Source organism: Daphnia magna, unplaced genomic scaffold, assembly GCF_020631705.1.
Source record: "Daphnia magna isolate NIES unplaced genomic scaffold, ASM2063170v1.1 Dm_contigs152, whole genome shotgun sequence".
In the NCBI taxonomy this organism is placed as follows: Eukaryota; Metazoa; Arthropoda; class Branchiopoda; order Diplostraca; family Daphniidae; genus Daphnia; species Daphnia magna.
In genome coordinates, this window is record NW_025533143.1 from 84,465 (window position 1) to 101,672 (window position 17,208).

A 17,208-nucleotide genomic window follows, 5' to 3' on the forward strand; every position below is an offset into this window, starting at 1 on the left:
ACGAGCAACGACAGTGAATCAGTGATGTTAGAGCTTGTGCCTAACGAAGATGTTCATCTGTCCTCTTTGCTAGCCTGTGAAAGCTTTTCTTTTTCTTTGATGGAATAGAAGCAGGTTAGAACTTTATTTCACGCTACTAATTTGTGCATTTTCAATGTTGCCCACCTTTTATTTTGTTTGATCGCCAAGTTACGAAAGATGTACAAGTCGCACGGGGGTGAATTGGTGGTTTGAACTGTTCTGCCTCCTCCCCTCGAATCCCAATTTTAGTAGAGCAAGAAGCGCTAACTTTCCAGTTCTTTCTTTTCAAGTCTATCCTATTGAGGGACTAATCCTTTCTTTTTACCACTTTCCATAACCAATTAGATCTATCAGTTCAAAATCATTTTACAATCGCTGTTTGTATTATTTCATTTCCGTACTGTATAGTCGTATATTAGACCAAAAATGAGTCAAGGTTACTTACGTGATGACGTGCAGATTCCATTTTCTTCAATACGCTGGGCGAATACTCGGAACCAACAATAGGAGGGGTGTAACAATTCGTTATGAAATTATGATTTCAATTAATACGATTTCATCTTAGCTTCATGACAATGCATGGCAGTTGCCTCATTGATTATTCTAGTCTTTGAACGTTTGTCAAAAAATATGCGTTGATCTATTTCTAGAATTACCTACTCTGAATTGTCTCAAGGTCATGGAATAATTAATACAATCGGTTCATTTAACATCCATTCAATATATTCAGATTGTGACCGCGCAACTTAAATTTCAGCTTGAACACTTTTGCTAAAAAATGAGGAGCGATTTCCATTCGTCGTTGCCCTCTGAATGAATAAATTGCATTAAATTTCCTTTAAACGTGAGCTTGTTGAATTATTTTGGCCCTCGCCCTCCTGAATTTGACTTTGACAAATCTCAGTTCAAATGATGGCCATGTGGCTATGGCTGAAATCTTCTCTCTTGTGTCTGCATTTCTCGATTATTTTGGGCGTTTAATGTTTTCAATTTGTCTTCAGTGGTAGAAAAAGCCACGAGTAACTGTCACCGTTTCAAAAAGACTTCTCTGGTCTTGTCATAATTACCCTAATTAACAATGCGCACCCCATTACTCTCCTAATGTCTTGTTTTCAGCCAATATGGAAATTTTTAAACCATAATAGAAAATATTTTCCTGTGAATTATCCTTTGATATGTGATGTTTGATAGACTTGTTGCTATCACTGCTCTTTAGCGTGTGGTCCTTCATTTTGCAATATGCAAAGAAAAGGCGGTCTTTCGCCAACAAGTCGAGCAGCTTAATGCTTACTTTTGAAAATTCTTTTTATTTGTGAAGAAACCAAACATTTCCAATGATTATTGCAATGATACACAACGGAATAGTCGATAGGGAAGGATAAAGACAACTAGATCTTAGCTCTTGTAATTGTGAATGCAACTCATCTGGTTCCAAAGATTTCGTTCACGTTGTGGATAGCAAGATTTTTATTCCCCCGACTCAAATCAAGTGCACTCGATCCAGCATTGGTTTTAGCGTCCTTGTCGATACCGACTTTGATCAATTCTTGAATTGCCTCGACTAAGTGTTGACTGGAACTGTTTGAGCACAAAAGATGAAGTGCATTCCAACCCTTTTCCGTCTTTGCGTCCTTGTCGATGCCGAGTTTGATCAATTCTCGAATTGCCTCGATTAAGTGTTGACTGGAACTGTTTGAGCACAAAAAATGAAGTGTATTCCAGCCCTTGTTATCCTTTGCGTCCTTGTCGATGCCGAGTTTGATCAATTCTTGAATGGCCTCGATTAAGTGTGGACTGGAACTGTTAGCGCACAAAAGATGAAGTGCATTCCAACCCTTTTCCGTCTTTGCGTCCTTGTCGATGCCGAGTTTGATCAATTCTCGAATGGCCTCGATTAAGTGTTGACTGGAACTGTTTGAGCACAAAAAATGAAGTGCATTCCAGCCCTGGTTATCCTTTGCGTCCTTGTCGATGCCGAGTTTGATCAATTCTTGAACTGCCTCGACTAAGTGTGGACTGGAACTGTTTGAGCACAAAAAATGAAGTGCATTCCAACCATCTTTCTCCTTTGCGTCCTTGTCGATGCCGAGTTTGATCAATTCTCGAATTGCCTTGATTAAGTGGGGACTGGAACTGTTTGAGCACAAAAGATGAAGTGCATTCCAACCATCTTTCTCCTTTGCGTCCTTGTCGATGCCGAGTTTCATCAATTCTTGAATGGCCTCGATTAAGTGTTGACTGGAACTGTTTGAGCACAAAAAATGAAGTGCATTCCAACCCTTTTCCGTCTTTGCGTCCTTGTCGATGCCGAGTTTGATCAATTCTTGAACTGCCTCGACTAAGTGTGGACTGGAACTGTTAGAGCACAAAAGATGAAGTGCATTCCAGCCCTGGTTATCCTTTGCGTCCTTGTCGATGCCGAGTTTGATCAATTCTTGAATGGCCTCGATTAAGTGTGGACTGGAACTGTTAGCGCACAAAAGATGAAGTGCATTCCAACCCTTTTCCGTCTTTGCGTCCTTGTCGATGCCGAGTTTGATCAATTCTCGAATGGCCTCGATTAAGTGTTGACTGGAACTGTTTGAGCACAAAAAATGAAGTGCATTCCAGCCCTGGTTATCCTTTGCGTCCTTGTCGATGCCGAGTTTGATCAATTCTTGAACTGCCTCGACTAAGTGTGGACTGGAACTGTTTGAGCACAAAAAATGAAGTGCATTCCAACCATCTTTCTCCTTTGCGTCCTTGTCGATGCCGAGTTTGATCAATTCTCGAATTGCCTTGATTAAGTGGGGACTGGAACTGTTTGAGCACAAAAGATGAAGTGCATTCCAACCATCTTTCTCCTTTGCGTCCTTGTCGATGCCGAGTTTCATCAATTCTTGAATGGCCTCGATTAAGTGTTGACTGGAACTGTTTGAGCACAAAAAATGAAGTGCATTCCAGCCCTTGTCATCCTTTGCGTCCTTGTCGAAGCCGAGTTTGATCAATTCTTGAATGGCCTCGATTAAGTGTTGACTGGAACTGTTTGAGCACAAAAGATGAAGTGCATTCCAACCCTTTTCCGTCTTTGCGTCCTTGTCGATGCCGAGTTTGATCAATTCTCGAATTGCCTCGATTAAGTGTTGACTGGAACTGTTTGAGCACAAAAAATGAAGTGTATTCCAGCCCTTGTTATCCTTTGCGTCCTTGTCGATGCCGAGTTTGATCAATTCTTGAATGGCCTCGATTAAGTGTGGACTGGAACTGTTAGCGCACAAAAGATGAAGTGCATTCCAACCCTTTTTCGTCTTTGCGTCCTTGTCGATGCCGAGTTTGATCAATTCTCGAATGGCCTCGATTAAGTGTTGACTGGAACTGTTTGAGCACAAAAAATGAAGTGCATTCCAGCCCTTGTCATCCTTTGCGTCCTTGTCGAAGCCGAGTTTGATCAATTCTTGAATGGCCTCGATTAAGTGTTGACTGGAACTGTTTGAGCACAAAAGATGAAGTGCATTCCAACCCTTTTCCGTCTTTGCGTCCTTGTTGATACCAAAATCGATCAAAACTTTAATTGCCTCGATTAAGTGTGGACTGGAATTGTGTTGACACAAAAGATGAAACGCATTGAATCCAAATTGGTTCTTTGCATTCACGTCGATTCCAAAGCGAATCAAGTTTTGGATTTCTCTTGTTAAATCCGACCGAGGTTCACGACTTGCACATAGCTGACGCAATTGTTCCTCTCTTTCTGCAAGCTGAATCGAATAAAGGGACATTCATGCAGATGATTGCTTGACTTGCATAAATTTTATAATACCTTGTCCTCGATAGATTTCAGTTGTTCGACTACTTCTGCCGATGTCATCCTTTTGCTAGGATCATTTTCAAACATTTTCTGAAGTAGGTTATTCTGATAAATTTCGAGTAATTCACCGTCAATTTCTGGTAGCAAGAAATAAAATTTTAATTAACAGAGCAACAATGTTTTGCAAATATATTGGGAATTACTCTTCAAGTTGATCGGTTGCTTTGCAATTACGTTGTCGTAAATTTCTCTTTCACTGGAACCATAGACATGTTCTCCTTTCAAGAAAAGAAACCCAAAGACAAGGCCTAGGGCAAATACATCGCTCTTGACTGTTCCTTTAAGCTTTTTTGCCTCTTCTGCCTCTTTTATGTTATTGCTTATCTCCAGCACCTCGGGGGCGTACCAATTTTTGGTTCCTCTTACTCCAGACCACGAGTGATATCCACGTTCATCTACGGATTTGGACAATCCAAAATCAGCCCATTTGATTGTTACCTCATTGCTTCGGCTGGCAGGTGTCTTTGAAATGAGCACGTTTTGCGGTTTTATGTCTCTGTGGATTATTTGCTTCGAATGGATGTGTTTGAGCCCCGAAGCTAACTGAAGAAAAACGTGAATATAACGTGGCATTGGTCCGTTGTATTTCTTTGGGTGATTCGGCTCCAGGAAGAGCTGATCTAAAGAGGCGTCGCATAATTCCAATACATACATCCTGCAACGTGCCAAAGTAACTGATGTAATTTTACTTTTTAAAAATAAGGCGTAATCATTTCACCTAAAGTCGTCATTACTGTCACAGTGAAGAAGTTTGACGACGTTTGGATGATCTAACGCTCGCAAAGCTTCTTCTTCTTTTTCGTTGACGAAACGTAGTTCAACTCTTTTTACTGCGACTTCACGGCCTCCATACTTTCCTTTAAGCACATGACCAAAGCCACCTTGCCCTAAGAAAGCTTTACGGTCGATCAAAATTTCCATTTTCTTCTTATTTTTTATATCCAAGTAGTAAAATATATTCCATCCGTAGTCGTCTTCTTCCCACAGATCAATTACAGAATTCCCCAGACAAGAACTTGTGCGAGCTTCGGTTGAAAAATGCAATTTGCCACTGGACAACACTCACCTGCAACCCGAAATTGGTTTGAATTTATCAGGCAGTTTATCTGTCTCTAAAGCATTAAATATAACTTTCGAGTCCACTTTAGATAATGATGTTGTTATCGTGTCGTCTACCTGTTGATCCGAGTAAAATGTCAGTCAAGTATTTTTTTACTTACTTCTTACAATGTCTTTAGATCATTTTAACGACATTTTTGCTTCTTGACTTGTTAAATGATTTTACATCGAACTCATTATTGGCTCAGTGCACCTTTCCATTCGTGTCTTTTAATGGTTTCTGCGTGTATTAAGACGTTTTATCACAGAGCTTTATATACTTATTGCGCTCTGCACTTCCATTTTCTTTCGACATGCTTGTATACCATTATCACGTTATTTTCTTATTATCTTTCCTTAAAAAATGAAATTGCATCAGAATGATCAAAGGCCTTATTTAAACTTGTTCGCCTTTTCTTTTGATATAAATATATAGGCTACTGTTAATATAGCCTACGTCCTTTTTATAATGAACATATAGTGTATTTGTGTATATTAGATTTAAAAATAATGTAAATATAGTAATGCTTAGTATTGAAAGGCATGTTATTCTGAAACAAACCTGTAAAGAAAACGATAATTGCACCAACTTAAATACATCAGGCGAAAAATAGCAGATCTTGCTGCTTTGTGTTCATCCTGATGGAATTTTAAAGCTGCTGTTAACGACGCAAATTGGGAGGTGAAACAAGCATCAAACAACTTGAAATCACAACTGTTTTATGTGAACCCTTTGGAAATGTCGGTGCTTAAAGCCGAGTGCGAATTACACCATCGGCTTGAAACAAGTAAACCTCAGTTCGCTACAACCTTTTGATACGGTTCAAATAAAACTAATGCATTTTGTTTTGCGGCTCTGAATACCTTAGTCACATCTGTTGAAGATGGAGGACAACTAACGCGGCCAGTTTAATCCAATAACATGTCATTTAAAGCGAAGGATCGGTGAAGTTGCTAATAATAAGAACGTTATTTTTGCAAACGACATTCAGTTCTATTATTTGGCCGCATTCGAATGGAGTGCAAACTGCGCTTGACGACGGTCAGGTAGGCCTACAGCATCATTGCTATCCCAATCTAAATCGTTTGCCCTCTAAATGCTTCGCTCTATTTTTGTTTTGTTTTGTTTTTGTTTAAATTTATTCGCCATAATGACCTATATCACTATACATCTTGATTGTCAGTAAGTACTTCGTCTTACTTTGACCACCTCGCGGCTGGAGTTTATGCGTTTGGCTGAAGCAAAAACAAAAGTATAACCGTCGGATTGCGCCGCGTTGGTTCTTCAATTTGTGTGCATACTATTTCTGTACAGTATATTTATTGACAAGTTGCTTACCTCATCAGCAAGTAAAAATGAAATGGGAACTACGTTTCGTTTTCCCTTGTTTGTTTTTTTCACATTTGTTTACTTCGTTTCTTATCTTTACTTTAGCCTTCGTTGCAAGATATACTTGGACGGTTCTGCCAGTTGTTTCGCACCCAATTGTGTCAGTTATCTTTGCATATAATGTTGCCTTTGTGAGACTGCTCCCTGTCTATTGCGCCAGAATTTTTTTGTTTTTTGTTTTTACCTCCTCAATGTTAATATAGCCCAAATATATTTAAAATAAATGCAATCGAGGGTTATTTGTTCCGATCAGTAAGCCAAGACTTACAATGTTTGTATCATTGTCCTCTGCAAGTCCACTCGGCTTATACTGGACAGCAATCCGATTAACATTAATAATTCATTTTAAATTGATTCCCAGGCCATCTAGTGTTTGTCGGAGACGCTATACATTCTGGGTTCGGTCGAAAACGACGTTGCATTGACTAAAGTTACCTGAGCCACCGAAAAGAATAAAAAAACACACCATGCCTCAATCTTTAATTCTTCAGCACCCGAACCACCCCCATTTAACCCCGAACGTATGGTGAGATATCAAAAGCTCATTTTCCTAACGACGCAAGTCTACCACGTCGCACGTAGGCCTAACTGAGGCCAGGTGGAAATTCTGAATCAGTTGCTGTGTGACGCTTCCAGAACCGGACAGCTTGGCTGTCTGTGACTTGTTTCCTCAGTGCCGGAATAGAATTGAACATACGCCGCTGCATGTGGTCGACTGTTGCTGACTCGCCCTTCTCCGTGGTAGTGACGTGGAAAATAATACCGTGTCATCTGTGCTCCTCCCCATTACCTGCCTCGACCTGCATCGCCATCACGTCCAGCAATCTATACAAGAAGACCAATTACTCCACTCTCACTATAGTCTAAGCCAAATTTTACTTTGTCAGATTCTGTATGGCGAATCGCAAGACCAATTGTTTAGCTGTTCTCGGCTAGGCTGTCTTTCGGTCGATTGGTAATATTCCGCACCAAATGATAACCTTTTTCCAAACTTTAATGGAATTTTTGTTTTTCTGAATGCAGCAAGAGCATTCCATGAGGCATTCTGTGAGGCCCAAAACCAAATAGATGGGACAACGTATACTATGCGAGTTTGATATTGGATCTCTCTCGATTATGCTGTTTGCGATGCCGATCTTGTCAGTATTGAAACTATACAGATAATTGCCTTTCAACAACATTTAACATATTCAAAGACGAGGCCTAGTGCAAAGATGTCGCTCTTGACAGAGTGTACCTCGGCATTTTTTATTGTCATTACCATCGACATTTTCCCCCTCTTTTATCGTGGCCTTAGTTCTTCGGCAGCTTCCCAGCGTTTCCGTTCCTACGACTCCATTGTTGGTCGAAAAATGTTTTACTCCTTCCCCCGTCGTCTTGGCCGGCGCCTCGCATCGAAATCAGGATGTTTTCCGGTTTGAATGTGTCGATGAATGACATTCTTTGAATGGCTTTGTTCGTGACCTAAAGCTAATTTGAGGGGGAAATGTTGAGATCATGTGCTATGGGCGGTCCGTTGTATCTTTTTGCGCCATCCGGTTTCACGACCAGCTTTTCCGACGAGGCGACACACAATTCCAATCCAACGTAGTTACTGTAAAAACGGATGACGGGGGATGAAATGAGAGCGTTTTGCTTGTGAAAACAAGACAAAATAACTACACGAATTGTTCTCCCCTTTCACAGTAGGCCTATAGAGAAGTTTGACAATGTTTCGATGATCCTTCAACCTCTCCATAACTTTTCTCTTCATATTCTTTGACTTTCTCTCGTGAAACTCTTTTGACTGCACATTGGCGACCGTTCAACTCTCCTCGATAAACGCCGGCAAATTTCCCTATTCCCAACAGTGCTGTGCGGTCGAAAGTGAATTTCCTTCAAAGTATTTAAACAGCACACGAACGAAAAAGGAAGTTTCGGAATGTGATTAAATAGCTTAAGCCATCAGTGTCCAGTTTTCGAAAAGTGCTGTTGCGTTTACCTTCTTCCAGTCCTTAGCAAACGGCCAACGCCTTTAGTTGATAACTCTCCTGATTACTATACTTTAATAACTGTTTCTCCTCTCGGCTTGGTTTCCCTCAAGCTCCTTTCCTTTGATAACGTTTCGCATTTTAGCGCCAGAGGGAGCGAACCATTTGCCAAACAGACACTTTTTCTCCTCCTCCTTGTTCTTGTCGTGTGTAGACATGTGAAATGAGAACAAAGAAGGCGGGGAAAACTAGAAAGGAGAAAGTGAGAAAACTGTCAGTGCCCCTACGTCCCAAAAAGGCACTACTAAACAGCCCACTACATTCCCTAATAGGCCACAAAAAAAAAAGACGCCATTGTCTTATTTCGAAGGGCTCGGCTTGTTCCAGTCTAAATGTCTTTCGATACCAAAGCATGTCGAATTTCAGTGCGGATGACGTTGAAAAATTGTTGATGGGTTGTTCATATAAGAGTTTCAACACGGAGTAGTCAACCCATTAAATCTATGGCTCTATTTATTTTTATTTTTCTCTTTGATGCTTTTGTATTGTTTCCAATTTTGCGTCTGGCAACGTAGTCGCTTGTTCGCGCCATCCACCCCCGCCCTGTTGTCCCTGGTGGGGGATCGCATTTACAAAAGTATCTCAACGACAGTGAATCAGTGATGTTAGAGCTTGTGCCTAACGAAGATGTTCATCTGTCCTCTTTGCTAGCCTGTGAAAGCTTTTCTTTTTCTTTGATGGAATAGAAGCAGGTTAGAACTTTATTTCACGCTACTAATTTGTGCATTTTCAATGTTGCCCACCTTTTATTTTGTTTGATCGCCAAGTTACGAAAGATGTACAAGTCGCACGGGGGTGAATTGGTGGTTTGAACTGTTCTGCCTCCTCCCCTCGAATCCCAATTTTAGTAGAGCAAGAAGCGCTAACTTTCCAGTTCTTTCTTTTCAAGTCTATCCTATTGAGGGACTAATCCTTTCTTTTTACCACTTTCCATAACCAATTAGATCTATCAGTTCAAAATCATTTTACAATCGCTGTTTGTATTATTTCATTTCCGTACTGTATAGTCGTATATTAGACCAAAAATGAGTCAAGGTTACTTACGTGATGACGTGCAGATTCCATTTTCTTCAATACGCTGGGCGAATACTCGGAACCAACAATAGGAGGGGTGTAACAATTCGTTATGAAATTATGATTTCAATTAATACGATTTCATCTTAGCTTCATGACAATGCATGGCAGTTGCCTCATTGATTATTCTAGTCTTTGAACGTTTGTCAAAAAATATGCGTTGATCTATTTCTAGAATTACCTACTCTGAATTGTCTCAAGGTCATAGAATAATTAATACAATCGGTTCATTTAACATCCATTCAATATATTCAGATTGTGACCGCGCAACTTAAATTTCAGCTTGAACACTTTTGCTAAAAAATGAGGAGCGATTTCCATTCGTCGTTGCCCTCTGAATGAATAAATTGCATTAAATTTCCTTTAAACGTGAGCTTGTTGAATTATTTTGGCCCTCGCCCTCCTGAATTTGACTTTGACAAATCTCAGTTCAAATGATGGCCATGTGGCTATGGCTGAAATCTTCTCTCTTGTGTCTGCATTTCTCGATTATTTTGGGCGTTTAATGTTTTCAATTTGTCTTCAGTGGTAGAAAAAGCCACGAGTAACTGTCACCGTTTCAAAAAGACTTCTTTGGTCTTGTCATAATTACCCTAATTAACAATGCGCAACCATTACTCTCTTAATGTCTTTTGTTTTCAGCCAATATGGAAATTTTTAAACTATAAAAGAAAATATTTTCCTGTGAATTATCCTTTGATATGTGATGTTTGATAGACTTGTTGCTATCACTGCTCTTTAGCGTGTGGTACTTCATTTTGCAATATGCAAAGAAAAGGCGGTCTTTCGCCAACAAGTCGATTAGCTTAATGCTTACTTTTGAAATTTATTTTTATTTTTGAAGAAACCAAACATTTCCAATGATTATTGCAATGATACACAACGGAATAGTCGATAGGGAAGGATAAAGACAACTAGATCTTAGCTCTTGTAATTGTGAATGCAACTCATCTGGTTCCAAAGATTTCGTTCACGTTGTGGATAGCAAGATTTTTATTCCCCCGACTCAAATCAAGTGCACTCGATCCAGCATTGGTTTTAGCGTCCTTGTCGATGCCGAGTTTGATCAATTCTTGAATTGCCTCGATTAAGTGTGGACTGGAACTGTTAGCGCACAACAGATGAAGTGCATTCCCACCGTTGTTATCCTTTGCGTCCTTGTCGATGCCGAGTTTGATCAATTCTTGAACTGCCTCGACTAAGTGTTGACTTGAACTGTTAGCGCACACAAAGATGAAGTGCATTCCAACCCTTTTCCGTCTTTGCGTCCTTGTCGATGCCGAGTTTGATCAATTCTCGAATTGCCTCGATTAAGTGTTGACTGGAACTGTTTGAGCACAAAAGATGAAGTGCATTCCCGCCGTTGTTGTCCTTTGCGTCCTTGTCGATGCCGAGTTTGATCAATTCTTGAACTGCCTCGACTAAGTGTGGACTGGAACTCTTAGCGCACAGAAAATGAAGTACATTCCCGCCGTTGTTCGCCTTTGCGTCCTTGTCGATTCCGAGTTTGATCAATTCTTGAACTGCCTCGACTAACTGTGGACTGGAACTGTTTGAGCACAACAAAAATGAAGTGCATTCCAACCCTTTTCCGTCTTTGCGTCCTTGTCGATGCCGAGTTTGATCAATTCTTGAATAGCCTCGACTAAGTGTGGACTGGAACTGTTTGAGCACAAAAAATGAAGTGCATTCCAGCCCTTGTTATCCTTTGCGTCCTTGTCGATGCCGAGTTTGATCAATTCTTGAACTGCCTCGACTAAGTGTGGACTGGAACTGTTTGAGCACAAAAATGAAGTGCATTCCAACCATCTTCCTCCTTTGCGTCCTTGTCGATGCCGAGTTTGATCAATTCTTGAATTGCCTCGACTAAGTGTGGACTGGAACTGTTTGAGCACAAAAGATGAAGTGCATTCACGCCGTTGTTGTCCTTTGCGTCCTTGTCGATGCCGAGTTTGATCAATTCTTGAATTGCCTCGACTAAGTGTGGACTGGAACTGTTTGAGCACAAAAGATGAAGTGCATTCACGCCGTTGTTGTCCTTTGCGTCCTTGTCGATGCCGAGTTTGATCAATTCTTGAATAGCCTCGACTAAGTGTGGACTGGAACTCTTAGCGCACAGAAAATGAAGTGCATTCCCGCCGTTGTTCGCCTTTGCGTCCTTGTCGATTCCGAGTTTGATCAATTCTTGAACTGCCTCGACTAAGTGTGGACTGGAACTGTTTGAGCACAAAAAATGAAGTGCATTCCTACCATGTTCCTCCTTTGCGTCCTTGTCGATGCCGAGTTTGATCAATTCTTGAATAGCCTCGACTAAGTGTTGACTGGAACTGTTTGAGCACAAAAAATGAAGTGCATTCCAACCCTTTTCCGTCTTTGCGTCCTTGTCGATGCCGAGTTTGATCAATTCTTGAACTGCCTCGACTAAGTGTGGACTGGAACTGTTTGAGCACAAAAAATGAAAAGCATTCCAACCCTTTTCCTCCTTTGCGTCCTTGTCGATGCCGAGTTTGATCAATTCTTGAATAGCTTCGACTAAGTGTGGACTGGAACTGTTTGAGCACAAAAAATGAAGTGCATTCACGCCGTTGTTGTCCTTTGCGTCCTTGTCGATTCCGAGTTTGATCAATTCTCGAATTGCCTCGATTAAGTGGGGACTGGAACTGTTTGAGCACAAAAGCATAAGTGCATTCCAACCCTTTTCCGTCTTTGCGTCCTTGTCGATGCCGAGTTTGATCAATTCTCTAATTGCCTCGATTAAGTGTTGACTGGAACTGTTTGAGCACAAAAGATGAAGTGCATTCCAACCCTTTTCCGTCTTTGCGTCCTTGTTGATACCAAAATCGATCAAAACTTTAATTGCCTCGATTAAGTGTCGACCGGAATTGTGTTGACACAAAAGATGAAACGCATTGAATCCAAATTGGTTCTTCGCATTCACGTCGATTCCAAAGCGAATCAAGTTTTGGATTTCTCTTGTTAAATCCGACCGAGGTTCACGACTTGCACATAGCTGACGCAATTGTTCCTCTTTTTCTGCAAGCTGAATCGAATAAAGTGACATTCATGCAGATTGCTTGACTTGCATAAAATTTATAATACCTTCTTTTCGATAGATTTTAGTTGTTGAACTACTTCTGTCGATGTCATCCTTTTGCCAGGTTCATCCTCCAACATTTTTTGAAGTAGGTTATGCTCATAAATTTCGAGTAATTCACCGTCAATTTCTAGTAAACAGCAATTAACTCTTTAAGTAACCGATCGAAAATGTTAAAATGTTACGGAAGTAGCTAATATTTGGAATTACCTTTCATGTTGATCGGTTTTTTTTCAATTACGTTGTCTCGAATTTCGTTTTCATTTAAACCATAGACATGTTGTCCCTTCAAGAAAAGAAAACTGAACACAAGGCCTTGGGCAAATACATCGCTCTTAACTGATCCTTTAACCTCTTTTGCCTCTTTTGGGGTTAAACTTATCTTCAGCACCTCGGGGGCGTACCAAGTTCTGGTTCCTCTTACTTCAGACCACGAGTGATATCCTTCTTCATCTACGGATTTGGACAGTCCAAAATCAGCCCATTTGATTGTTACCTCATTTCTTTGGCTTGAAGATGTCTTCGAAATAAGCACGTTTTGCGGTTTTATATCTCTGTGGATTAATTGCTTCGAATGGATGTGTTCGAGCCCTAAAGCTAACTGAAGAAAAACTTGAATATAACGTGGCATAGGTCCGTCATATTTCTTTGGGTCATGCGGCTCCAGGAAGAGCTGATCTAAAGAGGCGTCGCATAATTCCAATACATACATCCTGCAACGTGCCAAAGTAACTGATGTAATTTCACTTTTTGAAAATAAGACAAAATAATTTCACCTAAAGTCTTCATCACCGTCACAGTGAAGAAGTTTGACGACGTTTGGATGATGTAACGCTAGTAAAGCTTTTTCTTCTGTTTCGTTGACGAGATGTAGTTCAACTCTTTTTACTGCGACTTCACGGCCTCCATACTTTCCTTTAAACACATGACCAAAGCCACCTCGCCCTAAGAAAGCCTTACGGTCGAACCAAATTTCCATTTTCTTCTTATTTTTGATATCCAAGTAGTAAAACATATTCCATCCGTAGTCGTCTTCCTCCCACAGATCAACTCCAGAATTCTCCAAGATTTTAATTACGCTATTCAAGTCTGATTTTGAATTGTATCGAGTCAAATAATGGAGTGCATTTGATCCATCTTTTGTCTTCGCTTTCGGATCGATTCCCAGTTTAATTAAATTCTGAATTGCGTCGATTATGATTCTGCTTGAATTGTATCGACACACGTAATGTAGGGCATTCAACCCATTGTAATCTCTTGCATTCACGTCGATTCCGCTTTGGATTACGAGGTTAATTGCTGCAATTAATTCATAACGTGAATAGTACCGACACAGAAGATGGAGTGCATTACTTCCATCATTGTCCTTTACGTTAATGTTGATTCCAAAGGGAATAAAGTTTTTTATTTTTAATGATAAATCCAATCGAGAATCACGAGCACATAACTGAAGCAATTCTTTTTCTTTTCCAGAAATCTAAATTGCATAAATTTTGTTTAGATGATTACTTGACTTGCATAAAACCATTCAATACCTTATCCTTGATGGTTTTTAGTTGATTAACAACTGCTGTCGATGTCATCCTTTTATTGGGGTCGTTTTCCAAAATTCTTTTAAAAATCTCATCCTCGTAACAGTCCCTTAATATGCGATTCATTTCTATTATAAAGCAACGAATTCTTTATTTACAGAAAAGGCATTATTGAAGTCGTTAAATAGGAAATTACTTTGCATGTTGATGGGATTTCCGTTCGTTATGTTTTCGGTTATTTCGTCTTCATTTTCCATGGTACCGTAAAGATGTTCCCCATTCAAGAACAAACTACCGAAAATGAGTCCTTGTGCAAAGATGTCGCTTTTGACGGTCCCCTGATACTTGTTTCCGTGCAAGTTGCCACCCAATTTCAGCAACAGCAACTCTGGGGCTAACCATGCATTGTTTCCTCCCACTTGACTTGTTATCTTTTCTCGTTTACTGGCGTATCTGGTCAGTCCAGAGTTTGCCCATTTGAGTGTTATCTCATCTTGGCCAGCAGATCCCGCCGAAATCAGAACATTTTCTGGTTTTATGTTTCCATGAACTAAATTCCTTGAATGGATGTGTTCGAGACCTGAAGCTAACTGAAGCGAAATATCAATATGGTGTGGCATAGGCCCATTATATTTTCGAGTGTCATCCGCCTTCAAAAACAGCTGATCTAACGAGGCGCCACACCATTCGAATGCATAGTACCTTTTAAATGGCAAGAAAAAAAAAATCATTATTGCCATCACATTGCTGTTTAAAACAAGACAAAATATTTTCTTACCTAAAGTTGTTGTCATTTCCACATTGAAGAAGTCTGACGACATTCGGATGCTCTAACTGCTGCAGAGTTTCAAACTCGTTGCCATATGATTGATCCGTGCCTTTGGTCAACTCGATTCTTTTTATTGCTACTCTTTGACCATTAAATGTGCCACTTTGCACTGAATCAGAGCCACCTTTCCCGAAAAAATCTTGGCGATCGAACTGAATGCCGTTGATATTTCCAGTAAAACTTGAGGAAACAGGCGAAGACATTTTCAGTTAAGTTGCACCTAGCGGATATCAAAATAAGGAATTTGGCAAACTGCTGTGTGGAAAATAGGATTTGACACATAACAACCCTGACTTCAAAGTTGAATTACTTTGAGTTTATCTGTAAAGCATCAAATAAATTCAAAGTCTAATACAGATAACATATTACCGTCTTTTGGTGATCCGTGTGCAATGGCAGTGACGTTATTTTACGTGTTTTCTTGAAGTTTCGCCAAATTCTTTTTTTAGTAGGTCGAATTCAAGGACACGCACAACTTGAGAAATAGAACGAGTTACAACACGACCATATTCGACAGTGACCAAATAAGGAATAACTGTGCAATTTTCTTATCTAATTATTTTGTTTATGAAGGAAGATTCTTTACTTTGGCTATACTTTCCGTTCAATGTTCCTAGATGAAAAACGAAAAAATAATGCCAATTGAGGCCACAATTCACTTTTTTAAATGTTTTTTTTTCTTCCAATCGCTGTGTAAAATGATGAAGGCGATGATAACAACTCGACTATCTGAGAGCTGAGCCACAACTGGAATTTATTTTCGGGGAGCGGAGTATCTTCGTCTCTCAGTTCTTTTTCCTCTAGCTCCTCCCATTTTTAAACATTTTGCATTCTAGCGCCAGAGGCAACAGTGTATATTATTTCAAATGGACTTCGACCGTCTTCTTTTTCTCCTTCTCCTTTGCTCGTGTTTTCATTTGTTTTTTGTGTACGAATATCAGAGAAGGGAAAACTTTGGAAGGAGAAACAAGAAAGAAAAAGAAATAGACATGCGAAAAAGCCATAAAGGCTCGGCCCGTTCGCCGTGAAATCGGGGACACCGAAAAGAGGACGACCGGGAACACTCGGTTGCCAAACGCTACGTTCAAATATTCGATAAAAAGGCATCACGCGTTGGCATTTTGTCTGATGCCTTACGTAAAAAACAAACAAAAATCCAGGTCACCAAGTAATGACTCTAGTTATCTTTAAATGTTTTGGTTAGTTTTCTCTCTCACGACCGTATACTTCGATGGTGAAATGTCAATTTCATTTTTCTTCTATACCGTGTCTAATATGCGGTTTACTACTTTCCTAGAAAATGCGTGAGTCATTTCCTTTTTAAAATATACGTTGAAAGTGGGTTAGATTTTACGATATCTCCAAGCAGGAAACGTTAGCTTGTGTTGTCATTCCTATATACAAAGCTATTTCCGTTCTGTTTTGTTTTGTTTTTTTTGCGTCTTCACAGATGTGTTGCAACGAAGAGGGCTCTTGATTTCTCGTCGTCTGCATTGTACAAAAGGTCTACCGTCGAGGGAAAAAGAAAACACAATCGACAATTTGTAGATGGTTAGAACGGTTTTGCTGCATTATTAACCAGCCATATTACATTGGCTGTTTTTTTATGTACACTGCTATACAGTGTAGAACAAAGAAATCACCTTCCTTACCGTAATTTGGGTGGCCTGCTATCACCGGCGATACTATCGTTCAGTACGCAGTAAATCCTTCACTCTGACTTTACCCTTCTTAGTCGCAAGATGGCGTTGGAAAGGAATCATCAACCAAAAAAGCAAACTATTTTTTACATCTTTCTAATATGAGGATAGGTCTGGCCCCGAAACTTCAATCAATGAATCATTTTTATTTTAAACATTGGTAAATGACGAAACGCCCCATTGACAAAATTCCGATGACGTCTTCGTATTTGTTTTAAATGAACTAGCACCAGTTCTGCATGGAGTTGGAAAATTCGAATGCAATCCAAAAACCAGAATGAATCAAAGGTTTATACACCAACAACCTGTGTAGAACATATGGTATTGATATGAACTGCATTTTACCACAATTCGGGCTTCCTGTAATACAGGTAATGTGTGGAAGAAGATGCACATTTATTTCTGTATATGCTGGATTTTTTCTTAAATTGTGACTAAGAATTTTCTTTTCAGTTATGGCTGGGATAGCGAGACCAGCAAGACTTTCAATGAGAACAGAGAACAAAAAGTGGGAGGAACACGGCTTGTGTCTGCTAAATGTGTGCTAGTAAATGCAACTATTGGACTTCCATGCATATGCATCTTTAACTTTCACT

General features: G+C 39.9%; 1 protein-coding gene across 1 annotated transcript; it reads right to left on the reverse strand.

The window, feature by feature from the left end:
* Positions 1 to 767: 767 nt before the first annotated feature.
* LOC116934838 lies at positions 768 to 16,683 on the reverse strand. Its single transcript, XM_045167200.1, has 12 exons — positions 16,565 to 16,683; positions 15,499 to 16,418; positions 15,282 to 15,387; positions 14,862 to 15,132; positions 14,280 to 14,785; positions 14,087 to 14,211; positions 13,328 to 14,028; positions 12,880 to 13,264; positions 4,009 to 4,126; positions 3,818 to 3,942; positions 3,402 to 3,755; positions 768 to 830 (listed from the first exon to the last, which is right to left on the reverse strand). The coding sequence occupies exons 4-12, from the start codon at positions 15,113 to 15,115 to the stop codon at positions 768 to 770; spliced, it is 2,631 nt and encodes an 876-aa protein (XP_045023135.1). The 5' UTR covers positions 15,116 to 15,132; positions 15,282 to 15,387; positions 15,499 to 16,418; positions 16,565 to 16,683.
* Positions 16,684 to 17,208: the final 525 nt, after the last annotated feature.

Coding starts and splice junctions, on each gene's coding strand:
- LOC116934838 (XM_045167200.1), bottom strand. CDS start 15,115: ATGTCTTCGCCTGTTTCCTCAAGTTTTACTGGAAATATCAACGGCATT. Junction 14,029..14,086: donor TAAAAACCATCAAGGATAAG/GTATTGAATGGT, acceptor TATGCAATTTAG/ATTTCTGGAAAAGAAAAAGA. Junction 4,127..12,879: donor AAGGATCAGTTAAGAGCGAT/GTATTTGCCCAA, acceptor GTCAAGAGCGAT/GTATTTGCCCTAGGCCTTGT.